This window comes from Typopeltis vanoorti, chromosome 17 (genome assembly GCF_054136105.1).
Source record: "Typopeltis vanoorti isolate ZY-2024b chromosome 17, IOZ_Tvanoo_1.0, whole genome shotgun sequence".
Classification (NCBI taxonomy): Eukaryota; Metazoa; Arthropoda; class Arachnida; order Uropygi; family Thelyphonidae; genus Typopeltis; species Typopeltis vanoorti.
This window is the reverse complement of record NC_143565.1, coordinates 35,242,746-35,261,005: the sequence shown is the minus strand read 5'-3', so window position 1 is coordinate 35,261,005 and position 18,260 is coordinate 35,242,746. Positions and strand designations below refer to the sequence as shown.

The 18,260-nt window shown below is 38.6% G+C and overlaps 1 protein-coding gene across 1 annotated transcript in view; it reads right to left on the bottom strand.

Moving 5' to 3' along the window:
• Positions 1 to 18,260, bottom strand: part of LOC150097286 (coiled-coil domain-containing protein 40-like) — a 298,600-nt gene that overhangs the window by 31,601 nt on the left and 248,739 nt on the right. The window contains exon 17 of the mRNA XM_090406906.1: positions 8,335 to 8,493. Within this exon, the coding sequence (XP_090263032.1) occupies positions 8,335 to 8,493 (159 nt within the window). The remainder of the gene's footprint in view (positions 1 to 8,334; positions 8,494 to 18,260) is intronic.

The window sequence follows — 18,260 nt, the reverse complement described above, 5'->3', positions numbered from 1 at the left end:
GTATGAGGGAGCGGTATTAAGGAAGCAGAAGGTTACAAGTGGGGGGGGGGGGTCTCACAGGGCTCAGTACTGGGACCTGTATTGTCTAACCTTTATTTATATAAATGATATTGCTAATTGATTGCAGGGGTATATTCAGTTGTTTACAGATGATGTATAGCTGGGAAGGGTTATTAGTGACAGTGCAGATGTCGATCCCTTCAAGACGATTTGAATAAAATAGCCAGATGGGGGAGTGTCAGTTTAATTCAAAATAAAATATAAAGTCTTGGGATATATCAATTGGATGCTGCATACTCTATTGGAGGAACTGTAATGGTAGAAGTGGGGGAGGCAAGGGATCTGGGAATGATGATTGATAGAAACCTGAAATTCAGGGAACATATTGCAGAAGCGGTGAAGGTAACCCAGATGATTGCTGTAATATTGAGAAGGACACTGACCAGCAGAGATAACAGAGTTGTCATTCCATTGTATAAAACCCTGATCAGACCACAGTTGGACTATTATGTTCAAATTTGGTTCCCAGGATCTGAATGTGATAAATCAAGCTTGGAAAGAGTGCAGAGGCAGATAACAAAGATGATATCACTACTGTAATGTTAGTTATGAGGACAGACTGAGGAAATGTGGACTGCAAAGTTTGGTAGATAGAAGGATGGTTGATGTGATTGAGACATATAGACCGTTGTGAGTTAGTTACAGGGTTGTTCTGGGAAGTGTCCCCCTAAAGAGGGGAGGGGACATCTGTGAAAGTTAAGTTTGTGCAGTTAAAAGGTGGGAAAGTTTGTTAATGTGGACTGCAAAGTTTGGCAGACAGAAGAAGAGGTGATATGATTGAGACATTTAAACTGTTGAGAGTTAGTCACAGGGTTGTGCTTACTTCTGAACATAGGTAAACATGTTGAAAACCTCGAACAGCACATCAATGCTTTGAACGAAACTTTTGCCTCCAAAATACGTGCAATGGAAGCTAAGTTTGAATAAATTGATGACAGCACAACGCAAGCTCACATTTGCTTGTGAATGAACTCCACGATCTAATCGCATCAATGGTAAACGACTTGATGGAGGCCAAAAATAAAAAATTCAATGCCGTTATTTTGAACTTTCCAATGGAAAATGGAAAATCTTTAAAAGAGGACATCAATAAACTAGCTGAAGAATGCAACATCGATTCTAAGAATATTGTCCAGTGGCATTGTTTCAGGCCTATAAATAAAAGAAAGGATGGAACGAACTTTCCACACCTAGTAAAAGTGACATGCCGACAAGCACATCAAAACTAATAACAGTGATAAAAAAGCTCAGACACTTGTCCCCAATCGTGCATACGTGCTTGACCTGATTTACCATTTGCACAAAGGGAACAAAGATGCCAGCTTCGAAGACAACTCGAAGAAAAACGTCAAAATGGTGACAACAGTTGGATCATCAATTACAGACAAGTTAAATTGGTGAAAAAACCAAGTAATGCGCAATCAGCCACCATGGAGACCAGTATGCAGGCACTGCATAGGAAATGTGCAAGACTCTTGGGGTCAAACATATGACTCACAAAACCCTACATATCCACTTCACCAACATCCGTGGCCTAAACATCGACCTTAATAATGTCCACTACCACCTCCAATCTACCAAACCCCCACCTACTCTTTCTGGCAGAAACTCAAATCTCACCTCCTCCCCAGCACTATTTATCTCAACCTTCCAAACTACTCACACTTTAACAACTTTCGTCCCAAGGGTGGTGTCTGTGCATACATCTGATCTGACATACCTTGTGAGAGTACCCAACCTAGAATCAACCAACTTTGATCTTCTTTGGTTGAAAATATCAATTCCCCGTCTCTATCGCTTCCCCAATGCAACCAACCACTCTGAGCTCTTTAACTTCCTCTCCTTAAAAATTGGTTTTCTCCAATTCCACTTTCCCAACAGCGAAATTATCATCCTAGGAGATTTTAATGTCCACAACACTAGCTGGCTTTCCTCCTCCAGTTGTACAGATCTTGCAGGCAGAGATGCTGAAACATTTGCCATCACTAATGACCTTACACAATTTGTTCAGATGCCAACCAGAATACCAGATAACCCAAACCACTCCCCAAACACCCTAGATCTCTTCCTCACCAATGACCCCTCCAAATACACAGTGAAAGTAGAGCTCCCTGGGTAATTCTGACCACAATTTAGTGCAAATTCCCCCCCCCCCCCACCATGCAACAACACTTACACAGATACTCCCATACAAGAGTAGTTTGGCATTATAACAGTGTCAAGTGGGACAGCCTCTGCAACTTGTATGCCACATTCCCATAGTTGGACTATTGTTTCCGGCCTTCCAACCCAAACAGATGCACCGAACTTATTACCAAAGTAATCCTCACTGCCATGGAAACACACATTCCACACAGTACTCTGAACTGACATTCACTAACTAAACCAAAAGATGTGCCAAGGCTGTACAGATGAAACACCAGACATACCATAAATGGCTGAAATCAAGAACCTCATCCTCCTTTAGAGCTTATACCGAAGCCCAAAATAGATGCAAAAAAAATCAATGCTTCCAAAACAGATTTCGAAAGAGCAAAAAGCAGGAAGCTAGCAGCTTGTCCAAATGGCAGCTGAGCCTTTTGGTCTCTCGCCAATCTTCTGGGTCCACACTTTGCTTCCAATGCATGCATAACTGATGATGGTAAATGTCCCCCAACCATTCTAGACACTCAACATACAATGCCCCCCGATATCCTTTTACCAGGATGAGATTATAATAATACTGACCAAATTAGACACAAAACAGTTTCCTGGCCCTGATGGCATTTCCCCAATTGTCCTGAAAGTTTGTGCACCAGAACTGACTCGCCTATATATAGGCGACATATATACTCTCTTACTCCACTGGAATCTGTCCCACAAATTGGAAATTGGCCTATATTCAGCCCATTCCCAAGAAGGGTGACAAGTCACTGCCGTCCAAATACCGTCCCATCTCACTTACCTCAGTCCTGTCAAAAGTAATGGAAAAAAATCAATTCCCAACTCCTACACTACCTTGAAGACACCCACCTAATAAACGGCCGCCAGTATGGATTCTGTCGCTGCCGATCAACAGGCGATCTGCTCACATATGTCTCCTATCTCTGGATGAATGCCATGGAGAAGTTTGGTGAATCTCAAGTGGTTGCACTTGATATCTCCAAAGCCTTTTACCAGGTCTGGCACAAAGGCTTACTAAGCAAACTACCATCATTCGGTCTGACCCAGGACTTCTGTAGTTGGATTGCCAGCTTTCTGTCTGGACACACTGTGTGTGATGGTGGATGGCTCCCTATCCTCTCACCATTCAATTAATGCTGGGGTTCCACAAGGTTCTGTCCTCTCACCAACCTCTCTTCCTGCTATATATCAACGACCTACTTCAGTTGACCTCCAACCCAATACACAGTTTTGCAAAAGACAGCACACTACACTCCTCACTTTCATTTGATAAACCTTACCCTACACAACTCACCTCAACCTACAGAACATAAACTACCATCCTCAATTCCAATCTCCAAGCCATCCTACAATGGGGTTTGGGTAACCTCATTAATTTTAATGCTAATAAAACCCAGTTCTGTCCTATTTCCCATAAAAATCAATCATATTTTCCCAGTATCCTTTTTGATGATACCCAAATTTCCAGACAGTTTGAGATCTCTCTCTCTTCTTGGAATTACCCTCACATCAAACTTCTCCTGGCATAAATACATCATAACCATTGCATCCTCAGCTTCTAAAAAACTAGGATTTCTCTTTCGCTCAAGACATTACTTCACCCTGAACAGCTGTTAACATTATACAAATCAGCCCAGCTATTGAATACTGCTCCCACATATGAGGTGAGGCCCTAAAAGCTCTCTCAAAATGCTTGACTCAATACAAAGGAGAGGAGCAATTAGGCTTATTAATGACCCATCTCTTACCAACTCTCTCCTCACTTTCGCACAGACGCTTGGTTTCTGCACTATGTATACAAATATTTCCATGGGAAATGCTCATATATGAAATAACATCAATAATTCCTCCACTCAGTACTAAGCTCATTGGAACATGTGCAGCTGCTGCTCAACATCCCTTTACACTACACCTAGAAACAAACAGAACAAGTTTCTTTTCCTTCTCCTTCATTCCTGCAACTGTTGCACTGTAGAACATTCCCCCCCCCTCCCCACTGCATTTCCCAAGGAATACAATTTACAGTCATTTAAATCAAATATAAACAAGTTCCTCCTTTCCCAACCCACTATCCATACACAGTACTATAGGTTGATCAACCAACTTCCTGTGTATGGGTGAACAAGGGGAAGGAGCGAGAACAAGGATCCATCTCTGGAAGTTGCGAAAGGAAGTTATTAAGAAAAGAAGTTATTAAAACTGTGAGTGACTGCATCTAGTTTGAATCAGTTTAAGACAATGTATGACAGCTGATATGGGTGATGTGTTGCTTACCTTGATCAGTCCTTGACTTCCTTGGAAGTCTGATGATAATAATAAATCACTATGCTACACTGCATCCATTTAAAAAACCAACCAAATCTTAACAGTTGTGTGTAAAATTTCCCATGATCTGGGAAATTGTAATGCTTAGACATGTTCTAAGCATTACAATGCTGGGGATACAATAACCAGATATGAAGAGCTTATTTCCAAAGTGGCTTATCTCCGTCAAATACAAATTTTCAGAAAACAACAAACACGACAATGAAATGCATTACATTGGAAATAAAGTCAATGTTTTCAATGGGATTTACACCATTTTGGAAATAAAAAAATAGTAATAACATAAAGCAGTGTCTTAGCAACATGATGACATAGTCAGCTCAAAAAATTAAAAATTGGAGATACGTCACTTTGGAAATAAGCTCTTCATATGTTAACACTCGGTCCAGTTGGTTGAGTGGTTAAGGTAGCTGCTCTTCAACCAACAGACTGTGAGTTGGAATCCCATTGTTGGCATGGATGTTTGCAATTGTCTTTAGGCAAAAAACAAATTTCATCACCCTGTGTAAAACTGACACTCTACTTACTCGAAGCCTGAAGTAACTTGAAAAAGTTCCATGTTTGGTCTATAGATCATGATTTATGGACTATATAAAAATATAAATACATAAAAATGAAATTCTTAGCCTGCCCACTGTACTGATGTCTTACAGGTTTACAACCTTTTTAGGTAGGAGTCACATTAAAAACAAAATGTCTGTGACAGAGACAAAATTCTAGAACTATTAAAATTGTGTTTAATTCTTTCATTAGGCTGTTTTCATTCCATTAAACTTTAACATGATGCACAATTTTCTTAAAAACCTTGCAAACTTCTGAAGATACCAAGAAGTATCTCACTTTTAGACATCTTCCAGTTCCTACAATTTACAAAGCTCCAAAGATACACAAGAAGACACACACCATGAACCATAATGTGTGCCAAATATTCTCTTCTCTCTCTCTCTCTCTCCCTCCTTCCCTCTTTCTCTCTAAATATCTCACAGCTGGAGCCACTTACAGACAAGATGGATCTCTGCACACTTCAGTGAAAGAGCTAAGGATATAAGAGAACTCTCTGGACATCATCAACCAATATACCTCAACAGAAACTTCAGAACTGTTATAAGAACATCCACTGGACTCTGTGATGTTATTTGAACACTGCATTAAAAATATTTTCTCAATTCCAAGACAGATTCAAAAAAGAAAAAAAAAAAAAACTAGCAATGAGATCAAGTTGAATTAGAAAACAATGGATCCTCGCCTTTTTTTTTAGACACGGTCTCCAAATGGAATAAACTTGGCCTTTTAGACTACAGAAAAACCTAATACACACAGGAACATATCTCCATGATGTTCCATCACCATCCATCACAAAACGCTGTGGAGCTGGAAAGAAATTTTGCAATCTCTGAAATCTCTGGCCCCTTTAATTTATCAAATGTTTAGCTCCAGATCTATGGCTCCTTTAATTTATCCAAATCTTAACTTAGTTTTCAACTATTGATGTGAACAATGATCATAAAAAAATGACAAATGAAAATACTATTTGTATGATGTTTACATTATAGGCAAAAAACACACAACTTATTGCATTATAGAAAAAAAAAATCGCTGACTTATATTTGCCATATTAAAACATGCAAATTAACTTTAATTCCCTGATAAACTGAATTTTCAAATTTTTAAATATGTATAGCAGTTTATTCTTAAGCACTAGATTGCCCCAAGGAAGTCCTCTTTCACCGATGCTCTGAAATCTGATTAAATGCCAGCAAAGGTTGTTCGATTTGTAGAGCCTCTGGTACCATTGGCTCATGCAAAAAGTTAAGCAAGTTTGAGCGCAGTTAAAAGTTGGAAGGGGGATCAATTGTTCAGTGCTGTTGGCACACTCTCCGTCGATGAGTCTTTGGACTCCCCATTATAATAATAATAATGATTTTTAGAGCGGAAAATAAATGCTCTACAATGGCTTGAGCAGGGGGAATGCAACCCCCAGACATTTCTGAAAAAAATAGATCATGCATTAGTCAAAAACCACTCACTGGTTTAAACACACACACATATATATAAAGATACTAAACAAAAAGAACAGGGAAATGAAAACTACACCATGAAGTATCAAAGTATATGCATATGTGCCACCCTCATGATTATGACTAAACCAAATGTTAGTTGGAGCCAAGAAGCCAGTTTTCTTTTACTGGCTCCAGCTCCGACATCACAGCCCTGATTATAAAAATCCAATGAGACAGGACATATTGCATTTCTGGTTTTATCCTTTCAAAAAATAGCTTAGAACATCCTGGACAAACAAATGGACCGAATAAAAATAGGCATATATATCATTCCCTATATTCTCTGCTCAAAAATCCAGGAGTATACACGATCACCAGTACATGTGGAATTTACTAAGTGAAACAAACAGGCCTGTCAAAAGAGAGAGAGAGATGCCAGACCACATCAAGGATGTGGAGATAAAATGAAAGCATAAGTCAGGACACATGCAACACGTGTCCAACACAGACTAAAATCATCACATACTATGGCAGCATACAGAAATTGGTCTACATAGGCTATAATATTTTTGTCAGAGCATTCATGGACCCATCAGAAATGTTAAAACCCTTTTTTAGTTTTGTTTTAGATGAAATACCTATCACAATTGGATCTCAGACATTACATGCATCATATAGGGTCCAGAGACGAGTGACCAAGATGATAGCAGGTCTGTGGAATGAACCTTATGAGAATAGGTTGAAGATTTGTGGGTTGCAGAAATTGGACGATAGGCGAAGGAGGGGTGATATGATTGAGACATTCAAATTACTGAATCATCATCATCATCATCAAATTCCTGCCATGTACCCTCAAGGGGTGTACAGGATATGACAGTACAAAATAAAAAATGATGGTACAACATGACAAAATTTCAAATTACTGAAGGGTTTTTATAAGATTGATCTAGAAGATATTTTTGAAAATATGACTGGTGGTGGGAGGACTAGGGGCCATGCATGGAAGCTGGGCAAGAGCGTGGTTGACAAGGGTGTTAGAGCTAGGTTCTTTACTTAGAGAGCGGTAAATGAGTGGAATAGGCTTCCAGAGTCTGTTGTGGGTGCTACGACCGTGAATGAGTTCAAGGCAAGGTATGATAGATACTGTGTGAATGTTGAATAGTTGTTCTTGACATGATGTTAGGGCCTCCCTCAATGAGTCTGTCGACTCCTTGGAGTTTCCCGGAACAACAATAATAATAATAATAATAATATTGCTAGTCATCATAATACAACATGAATTGTGTGTATGCAACATTGTCTATTTTAAATATTCTCTATTATTGATATTGTTAGCTTGCTTGCTGCAAAATCCAGATCAATATAATATATCAGTTTAATTTTTTTATTTCACTTCCTGAAATAGTGTACTATAATGCATATGAAACTTGTAAAGATAAAAACTAAAAATAGAAATGTTCAATATATGGTCTCCGTGTAGCATTTATATCAGACATAAACATTCAAAATTAATAGTTTGTGATATAGCTTTACTGTGGTTCAAGAAAATGTGTAGCAAACTCTTGTTTCATAATTTGCTATACACACAAAAATATTAAAAATTATTCTCCATTTGATCATCCTTCCACTCCCTTCCTGAGTGATCATCTTTGTCCATCGATTACCTGTCCTGCCCATTTTCATTTTAATTAAATGCAATCTTGACTTAATCAAATATAATTATTTCATTCAATATTTTTATCTAGGATAAAATGATTAATCTTTAATAATAGACATTGTTACTTACTTTAAATTTTTCTCTTGTTTTATTAAATAATGCTTCTTCTTTGCTTGTTATCTGTAAGTTAAGAGAAGGAATATCTTGCCTCAGAGTTTCAGTTTGCTTTGCTAATTCATTCTGTTGCTCAAGGAGAGTATTTAGTTGCTCTTGCCAAACAGATATGTCCTACACATTAAAAGTAATGTAATTATAAATGAAGATATGTGTATTACTGCGAAATGATTCTACTGGATAAATAACTGTGCACTAAGATAACAGATATAAATCAATTTTCTAATACTTTTCCATTCACAAAGAGAATAATAACTAGAATCCTTTTAACCAGAGATCAGCAGGCAGTTTCCACCTCTTACCACTGCTAAGTTTTAGTGCATTCCCACAGTGGGTGTTTCTAACCCTAATTAGTATTTATTTCTTTATTTATGTTTATATGTGTTCTGTATCTGATTTTGCTTGCTTACAAGATTAAAAACTCAAATATACAGATACAGTACTTCTCTGTTATTTATATTCGGTCTTCCTAAAACTCAAGTAGCCAATAAGGCAGTGAAAGAGTCAAAGGTTTGTTCCCTGTTTTATTTATTAATTACATGAATTTCTCTGACATATTTCTGCTTACTGTACAAGATAAACTGGATGGTTGATATAAGGCTGTAAAAAAAAAAGATAAGTATTAATATTAACACAGGACTGTTTTTCTTTGCATATCTTTACTAATAACAGTTTTTAAGTTAGTGCTAACGGGTTTTGAATGATTGGTGTGTTTTCTTTGGGTACAAAATTATTGTCCTGTCTTATATCTAACTGTGCTTGTAACCATCATGGCGGCCATCAGATCTAGCATTGTCACCATTTAAAGACTACATTATTCATTGTATAGTTGAGGATTATAAATTAAAGATGCCAAAAAATTATATTTTTGGTTTAATCCTTTATCCAAGTGTAAGCAAACAAATTTTGTATGTGAAGTTTCTTTATGACTGGGCTACTTGTATATGAGAACATGTAAGCATGCATTAAGTGTAGGCAGTGGGAGGTGCTGGGTGACTTAAGCACTACAATCTTTGGCTTCAGCAGCAGCAGCAGATGGTGTGCTTCAGAAGTGGGTAAATGCTGACTTATTGGTATACAAATTGAATGTTAGAGGGTTAGGAGAATGTGAAAGAGGTGTCTATGGATTTGACCTTGGGAGATGCAGTGGTTAAATTGGGAAAAGAGGGAGATGCAGTGGTTAAATTCTAAACAAATAAGTTCTGGGGCCCTTAAAGTAAGGATCATAAATGTCAGGCTATTGCTAGATTGCAGCAACATTTTTAAAAATTTTATTTATATTTATTTATTCTAGTGGAATTTGTTTATACCCTTCCCCTTTAATACGTATTAATCCATTTATCCACTCTGATGCTAATTGAACACCCTGATATGAAGAACTTGCATTTAGGGTCTGTACTCTGCACATGTTATACACCCCAAACTGCCATCCTTACAAAATAACCAATTGTATTTACCTTTGAATGCGATCCACTGGTTGAATGTCCAGCAAGTCGGCAAATCTTTCCTTTCATTCAACGCATTATTATTGCATTGCAACTGATGGGAATTCTGTGGATTCATTACAGACCTCTTTCTCTTCAGAAACCACACACAAACTGTCATTACAAACTCGTTTTGTATTATCACTGTCATCCTAGCTATTTTTCGAGTAATTTGCATTACTCGAATATAACTCACACCCCAATTTTACTTTTCGAAAAAAGAAATTGAAAAGTTTCACATATACCTCGCACATGAAAAAAAGCTTAAACACGTTTCACATCGGGGTGACAGTAACTTGCTCCCCATGGTAAACAACGTGCCTTCCCCAATAGCCACTGTACTGCAGAGGCAAAAAAAAAACAAGTACTTTGATTATGTCAGTGAATAAAGTATGAGCAGTCTGTGTAATATATTTCTCAACAAATAGTGCAATTAGAGACAACTGGGACAAAAACGACACTAATTAATGAATCACATGTCCCCTCATACAGAAACTATGCTGTATAGACTCAAGCAATACCATATATTGCACCGGCAAACACAATATCTAACTAAAAACTATTGTTATTAGTTAGATGTCCGTCTGCCGCAAAAAAATTTAACCGAATGCGTTAAAATTCATAAATGTGTTAAAACTAAGAAATATATATACTGGGTGATTATAAAATAATGTCAAGTGTTCAGAGCCCCTCTAGCGAGTAATGTATTGGACGAAACACACCAATATTCGGTAGATATACACAGTGGAACATAGGGATTCGATTTAACGAAAAAAAAAAAAGTACCAAAAGTCACCAACAGGGGAAATTTTGGCGCTGTTTACTGAGTAAAATGCATTGATTTGCATTATCACGTTTCTTGTGAGCGATCATGCAATAAAAGGAAAGCCTGTGAGATTTCTTATTCATAGATGAACTGCTTTTCGATGCCTCTTACCTTACGTGAGCGTGCTTTGTTAGTCAAACTCTATTATCAGTGGAACAATAATGCCAGTGCATATGAAAAATTTATGAAAAGGACCGATTAGCGTAACAAACTTACGAAAACTGATTCGGCAATTTGAAACTACTGGAACTCTAGCAGTGCAGGTAGACAAGGGACGCAAACCAATCAATCACCAACAAGTTGCAACTGCTATTGTATGAAAAATTTACAAAAAGGACCGATTAGCGTAACAATCTTACAAAAACTGATTTGGCGATTTGAAACTACTGGAACTCTAACGGTGCAGGTAGGTAGGGGATGCAAACCAATCAATCACCAACTGCTATTGTGGAACAGGAGATGACGAATGTGCAGGGTACCAGCAGTGCACGAGCAATATCCCGGCAAACGGATATGCATACACAACAGTGTGGAAAATCCTACATCAGATGTTGAAGTTTTACCCCTATAAAATCAGTCATGTTCAAGAATTGCGCCCTGGTGATGCAACCACACGAATCAACTTATCTTTGAGATTCTTAGCACACATGGAAGTGAATGATGCATGGCCATGGCAGATCTTATGGAGTGACGAAGCGCACTTTTATTTGAACGGCGATATTAACACATGCAACTGTTGCATTTGGGCTGCAACTAATCCGCACATGTGTCTGCAGATGCCTATCCACTCGCCCAAAGTCACAGTGTGGTGCGTATTTACGGCATCTTTTATCATCGGTCCATACTTTTATGAGGAAAATCGCCAAAATGGACCAGTGACCTGTTCCGTCAATGCTAACAGGTATGCCAATATGTTACAGAACTTTGTGGTTCCACAACTACATCAAAGAGGATGTCTCGATTCGACCATCTTCATGCAGGATGGTGCACCACCCCACATCGGACTTCAGGTACAGCGTGTTTTGTGACATTTCTCCGACAGAAGAATCATTAGTCGTGCATTTCCCACGCCATGGCCGCCGAGATCGCCTGATCTCAATCCTTGTGACTTTTGGCTGTGGGGATTTCTTAAAAGTTTTGTGTATCAAGGACATGTACCCGATATTCCAACTTTGAAAGATCGAATAAAATTACACGTGAGACAAATCAATTCCGATATACGTTGCGAGTCACTGTGGAAACTGTCGTGCACCGTATGCAGTTCCTGGAACATCAGAATGGTGGTCATATTGAACCTCATTTGTAATTAACAATAAACATCATGAAATTGATGTGTGCTGTCTCTCATTTGCCATTTAATAATTCATTAGTCACACCTACTAAAATTAATTTGGCAGCACCAAAATTTCCCCTGTTGGTGACTTTTGGTACTATTTTTTTCCATTAAATCGAATCCCCATATTCCACTGTGTATGTCTACCGAATATTGGTGTGTTTCGTCCAATAGATTACTTGCTAGAGGGCTCTGAACACGACATTATTTTATAATCACCTGATATATATATATAGTGAATGTTGTTATGACAGTTTCACATATTATGGAATTCAGCTGAAGAGAGTTAGCATTTCAACTCAATTGTCAGATTGCTTTTATCTTTCAGTCGCGATCTTTTGTTAATACCACACCAATCATATGCACGTCTTAATAACCTGCCATTGCTGTCTTTTGCGCCCTGCTTTCACTTTTCACTAATCATTTATGAAGGATTGTTCATTACGTATCTCAAGTCTTGTGAATTACTGGCAGTACCGTCAACAGGGTGTAGCATAGAGGCAGCCTGCTCTATGCTACACCCTGTTGATTACACCTCACTGCTTAATTAAGGGTGCTCATTCAGCCATATTGTAGTAGCGCTATATTAGGGCAACACGATATTTTACATCTGATGTAGATGGAATAGATTTATTTGAAGAATTAAAAATTCTCTCAAAAATAATACAAGAGTAAAGTGGTCCTCACCAAATTTTATCATATATATATATATATGTGTGTGCGTAACCAAAATCTTGCAGAAATTTATCCTAATGTAACCACTGACCTAAGGATATTGTTAATAATTCCTGTTAGTGTAGCAAGTGTAGAAAGAAGTTTTTCCAAGCTTAAACTGATTAAAAATTATTTGCGAACAGCAATGACCCAAGAAAGATTGGTTGCTCTAGCAATTATGTTGATAGAGGCAGACATAGCTTATAATTTAAATTTAGAAGAGCTTATAAACAGTTTTATTGTGTGATATCCCTGTAGAGCAAACATTTAATTAATATCATTATGTAACTGTATTGCATTAATGATTCTCCTGTAATAAAAACAAAATAGCAATTGGAGATTTTCTTATATTTTTGTCTTATAATCCATCAGGGGCGATATTTAATTGTTTGCTTCAGGGCACGATCTAATCTGGCGATGGCCCTGATTACTGGCAACTTCTGCTTGAAATAATGGGAAAGAAGATGATGCTATTTCGGTAGGATGCACACAAGAAAACCGCTCTCTAGGCTGAAAATAGCAATAGCAAATAGGAGATTCTTGGTAAATCATACCCATTTTCAGTTTCTTCCTGAAAACTTTAGTTTCTGAAAATCCTTGCATATAAAATCAATATCAACAGGTGACTCTTGATATTGACTTTATATACACATTCAAAACTATAAACAATTATTGAATAATAACACAATAATGTAGGCATAATTACTGTAAAGGGAGAAAAGTCACAAAACAGAAAAATGTTCCGGGTGTTAGCCTAGTGGCTTTGCGCTTCGCAACCATATGCCTGGGGAAGGAGTGTCCTAGGTTCAATTCCCATCGAAGACGTGAGGAACCTGAGGATCTTCCTCAGGCATAGCCAAGTTAGTCGGTCTTGGACGTGGGCAGTAGGGTTTTTTCTGCCAGTTTATCTGGCTTTTTCATCCCATAAACAGGCAAACCGGCCCCGTGAAGATATGCCTCTACAGATATATTCTTATATATCCCCCTCTGGGAGGATATATAAGAATATATCCCCCCCCAGCAGCAGACTAGGTGACAGGTCAGTTGGGAGTGGTACTAACAAGTAGTTGCATCTAAGTGACACGCGGACCCTGCATAGGAAGCGGGAATAACGCGCAGTGAAAGAAAGAAAGAAAGAGATGTTCTGACTGATGGCTGTGATTGTGCAAGTGAATGTCAGATGAAAGCAGGATGTGTGGAGAGAGAAATAAAACTACTGAGAAAGGAGATGAAAAGTATGACTGAGCTGAGAGGGGTCAATGAAAAGACTGAGAGAGAATAGAGAGGTTAGCTGGTGCAAGGAGAATGACAGAGTAAAGGAGAGATGAAGGCAAGAGAATGGGAGAGAAAATTAGAGAAAGTCAAGAGACTTTCCCATAGAAGAGCCACTTTCCATGGATGATCAGTTTCTGCATTGTGTCTATTCTACAGAGACATGATGACATCCATCATGACTCATATTTCTGCCAGATTTACAGGAACTCATGCTACACTTATTAAACATCCTTTTACAGTCAAACTGCATACTCACCAAACCTGATACTTTAAGTCACCTTTCATTCCTTCTGCCTCAATTCTGTGGATCAGTTTCTCTCATGAAGACTTTCCAAAGGACTACATCTTCAACATTTCAAGAAGAATATCAACAGATTACTGTATTCCTGACTTTGACCTCACACAGCATCAGTTTGCTATAGGTTTTTCTGCCTTTCATGCATGAGATAAATATAAAGATTGTGGGGAGAAATGATGAACACTATGGTATTCTAATAGAGCTAGGGCTATTTGTTCTAATAATGCAGCTCTTTCCACTGAACTTCAATATCTTTGCCTTACTTTCCTGGCCAATGGCTACAGCTCCTACAAAACACTACATGGCCCTCCTACTTTCCTCTCCTCAAACACACAGATAAAACACCGCTATTCCCATTCCCAATATCATGGGTACATCTGAAAAGATATCCAAAGCACTAATAAAGTATAACCTTCACACCACATATCCCATTAGCTACTCTGCTCACTGTCCTAATGGTAAACTCCATCCCATGGCATATCCTGGAGTGTATGAAGTTCCATGTGACTGTGACTTGCCTACTATGGACAGACAGGAAAACCTGTTAACATCTGCCTTAGAGAACATAAAAGATACATTCACAACCATTATTATGGCAAGTCTGGACTGGTAGACCATGCTTTAGACACCCCCCCCTTCAACACAGGATCTGATGCAAGAAAACCAATGTGCTTTATAGAAGTCATCACAGGTGAGAAAGATTATTTTTAAAGTTAGCCACAGTTAAGAAGCATTCTCCTACCTGAACAAGAATGGATACATTAATTTGCCAAAATTTGGGAGACTGTTATCTTAAGACCAACTCCTACATAGCTGTAATACTTCTTTTTTACATCATCAATGGGTGCCAAATTAGAACTTTAGATCATTTGTCCATTACAATTTGAATTGTTTCACTTATTCATTGTACTGGCACATGTTAACTGCAACATGTAACTCTGAAGATGTTTTAAAATCTAGCAAAATATAAGTCAGTTAATAAACGTCTTTTTTTTATAAATTAGTTGATTTGGTGTTGTAATACCATGAAAATAAGTCAAGAACTCACATACAAAATTGGGCAGTTGAGGATATTATTATTTATGCATGACAGCATGGGTTTCTTGAGAGCCACTCTTGTTTAGTAATCTGGTTAACTTTTATAATAGAATAACATGGGGAGCGGATGAGGGTAAGGTATATACACCATCAATTTTTCCCCAAAGACATTTGACGGTGTGCCAGAAGTTTTGGCTCTTCAAGAGGATTTGAATAAGCTGAATAGGTGGGCAAATGAATGAGGATGTCAGTTTAACACAAATAAATGTTAGGTTTCAAAATTTGGGATCCACAGAGGGATGATTTGTACTCATTTGGTGATGTTATACTGGAAGAAGTGGAGGAAATAAGAGATCTTGGGGAGGGGTGAGGGATAGAAATATGAAGTTATGAAATAGGAAGAGGATACTGATCATGAGAAATAAAAAGGGTAGTGGTCAGTGGCATCTCATAGTACACCTGTGTTTGGAGAGCTCCAAAAGTTAAGTGTTTAGTTTAGAAAAATTAGTGATATTAGTAAAAAATTGTATTAGAACTAGATTGTATTGTGGTGTTCATTAGATTTAAGTTAAAATTTTTATTTAAATATAATTAATATAGTCTTTTGGCATGGCAAGTTACATAGCGAGACACATGGAATCGATGTGAAGCAGGACAATGGCATCCAAGGCATCATTGTTTAAAAAATTCAACCAGTGGGACTTCGTTCAGTGCAATGTCTGTGAGATGCATGCATTACTGAAGGCAAATGGACTTCGGTTTGTGAAAGTGGTGGGAGAGAGTGCCAAAAATGCTACAAAAGCAAGGATCAAAAGTGGAGGACAGGTCGAGAGATTAAAAGGTGGACAGAACAGAAAATACACATGAAAAATGTGTATGCCAGTGTAATGGAAGACAGGACTGAAAGAGAGATTAAAAGAAGTGATACAAGTGAGAAAGAGCATATAAGTGATGATCGAAAGAATAGTGATATGACGGATGTAAAAAATGAAGAGTTGGCCATAATGAGGGAGACAGCGCAGTTAGGTGGAGTGAGACATAGAATCAGAAGCGGCGCTAAGGTCTTTGGCGCCCGCATGCAATTTCTATCTAAGCGCCCCTGTACCAATCCGGGCGTGTATGGTTCTGCAGGCACGAAGGGGGCAGCACCCCCATTGTAGCGGCGCCCGCATGCTCTGAATGCCCGCTTTGGCCGGCTCTGCATAGAATGAAGCATTAGTTGTAATGAATGCAGAAACATCCAGTGAGTGGTTCAGCTGAGGACAAAAAGAAAGAAGTATTATTATTATTATGGGCAACTCCAGTGAGTCCTTAGACTCATCGAGGGAGGCCCTAAACATCATGTCCACACAACTATACAACATTCTCACAGTATCTATCATACCTTGCCTTGAACTCACTCACCGTCATAGCACCCACAACAGACTCTGGCTGCTTATTCCACTCATTTACCACTCTAAAGAACCCAGCTCTAACACCCTTCAGCTTCCATAGGTGTCCCCTAGTTCTTCCACCACCAGTCCTGATCTCAAAAATATCCTCTGAATTAATCCTATAGAAACCCTTTAGCAATTTGAATGTCTCAATCATATCTCCCCTTTTTCGCCTATCAACTAATTTCTGCAATCCACAAATCTTCAACCTGTTCTCATACGGTTCATTCCATAGACCTGCTATCATCTTGGTCACTCGCCTCTGGATCCTCTCCATCAAGAAGAAACCTAGGTGACCAAATCTTGGCACAGTAGTCGAGATGAGGTCTTATCAAGGCTCGGTACAGAGGTACAATAACTTGCTTGTCTCTGCTCGTCAAAGTATTTTTCAACAACCAAGTGAGTTGATGAGCTGATTTAGCCACTTTTGCAATGTGCCCCCTAAACTTCATCTCCCTATCCACCAACACTTCCAAGTCCCTGGTCTCATCAATCTCCTGGAGTACAGTTCCACCAATATGGTATACTGCTGCTAATCTTTTCACCCCAAAATGCATAATCTTACATTTTGTCACATTAAATTGACATCCATTCCCAGAACCCCAATGTATCCAAGTCGTCCTGCAAGATTTTGACATCTTCTGCATTCACTATTGCCCTACCCAACTTGGCATCATCAGCGAACAAATGTACTGTTTCTCTTAGATCCTTCCCTATATCATTAATGAACAAATTAAACAGCAGTGGTCCAAGAGCAGAACCCTATGGCACACCACTAGTCACAGGCCGTCTTTTGGACTTTGGACTCTACTCCTGAATAAACTACTCTCTGATATCTCTCCATCAACTACCCACCTATCCATCTCACCAACCCTATATCCATTCCTATATGTTGTAGTTTATGGATTAGAATCTCATGTGGTATCCTGTCAAATGCCTTAGCCAGGTCCAGCAGTATCACTGTAAACCCATTACCCTTATCCAGTTCAGCCGTCACTGAGTTATAAAACTTGAGCAAGTTACTGAGGCATGATCGACCCTTCACAAAGCCATGCTGTCCCCTGTACAGTATCTCATTTTCATCAATCCATTCCTGTATTTTTCCCTTGACTACTTTCTCCAAGACCTTGACAACGACTCCTGATTTGCTGATCAGTCAGTAATTTGCAACAATAGTCTTGGATCCTCCTTTATGCAGTGGAAGTATTTTCCCCTCTTTCCACATCTTTGGGACTAAACCAGACCCGAGACTCAGATTAAACAACATGGTCAAGGGCACTGATAATTCTTTAGCCGCTTCACGTAAGACCCGTACCGGTATACCATCCAATCCCACAGATGTATTCACATTAAGGTTCTGTAATTGACTATTCACCTCCACTTCATTCATCACATTTCCTGTATAAACTAATGGTTCCTTCATTTTTTCAATGTCACCACCTGGATAATATACTCTTGCAAAGTGCTCGCTCAGTAATTC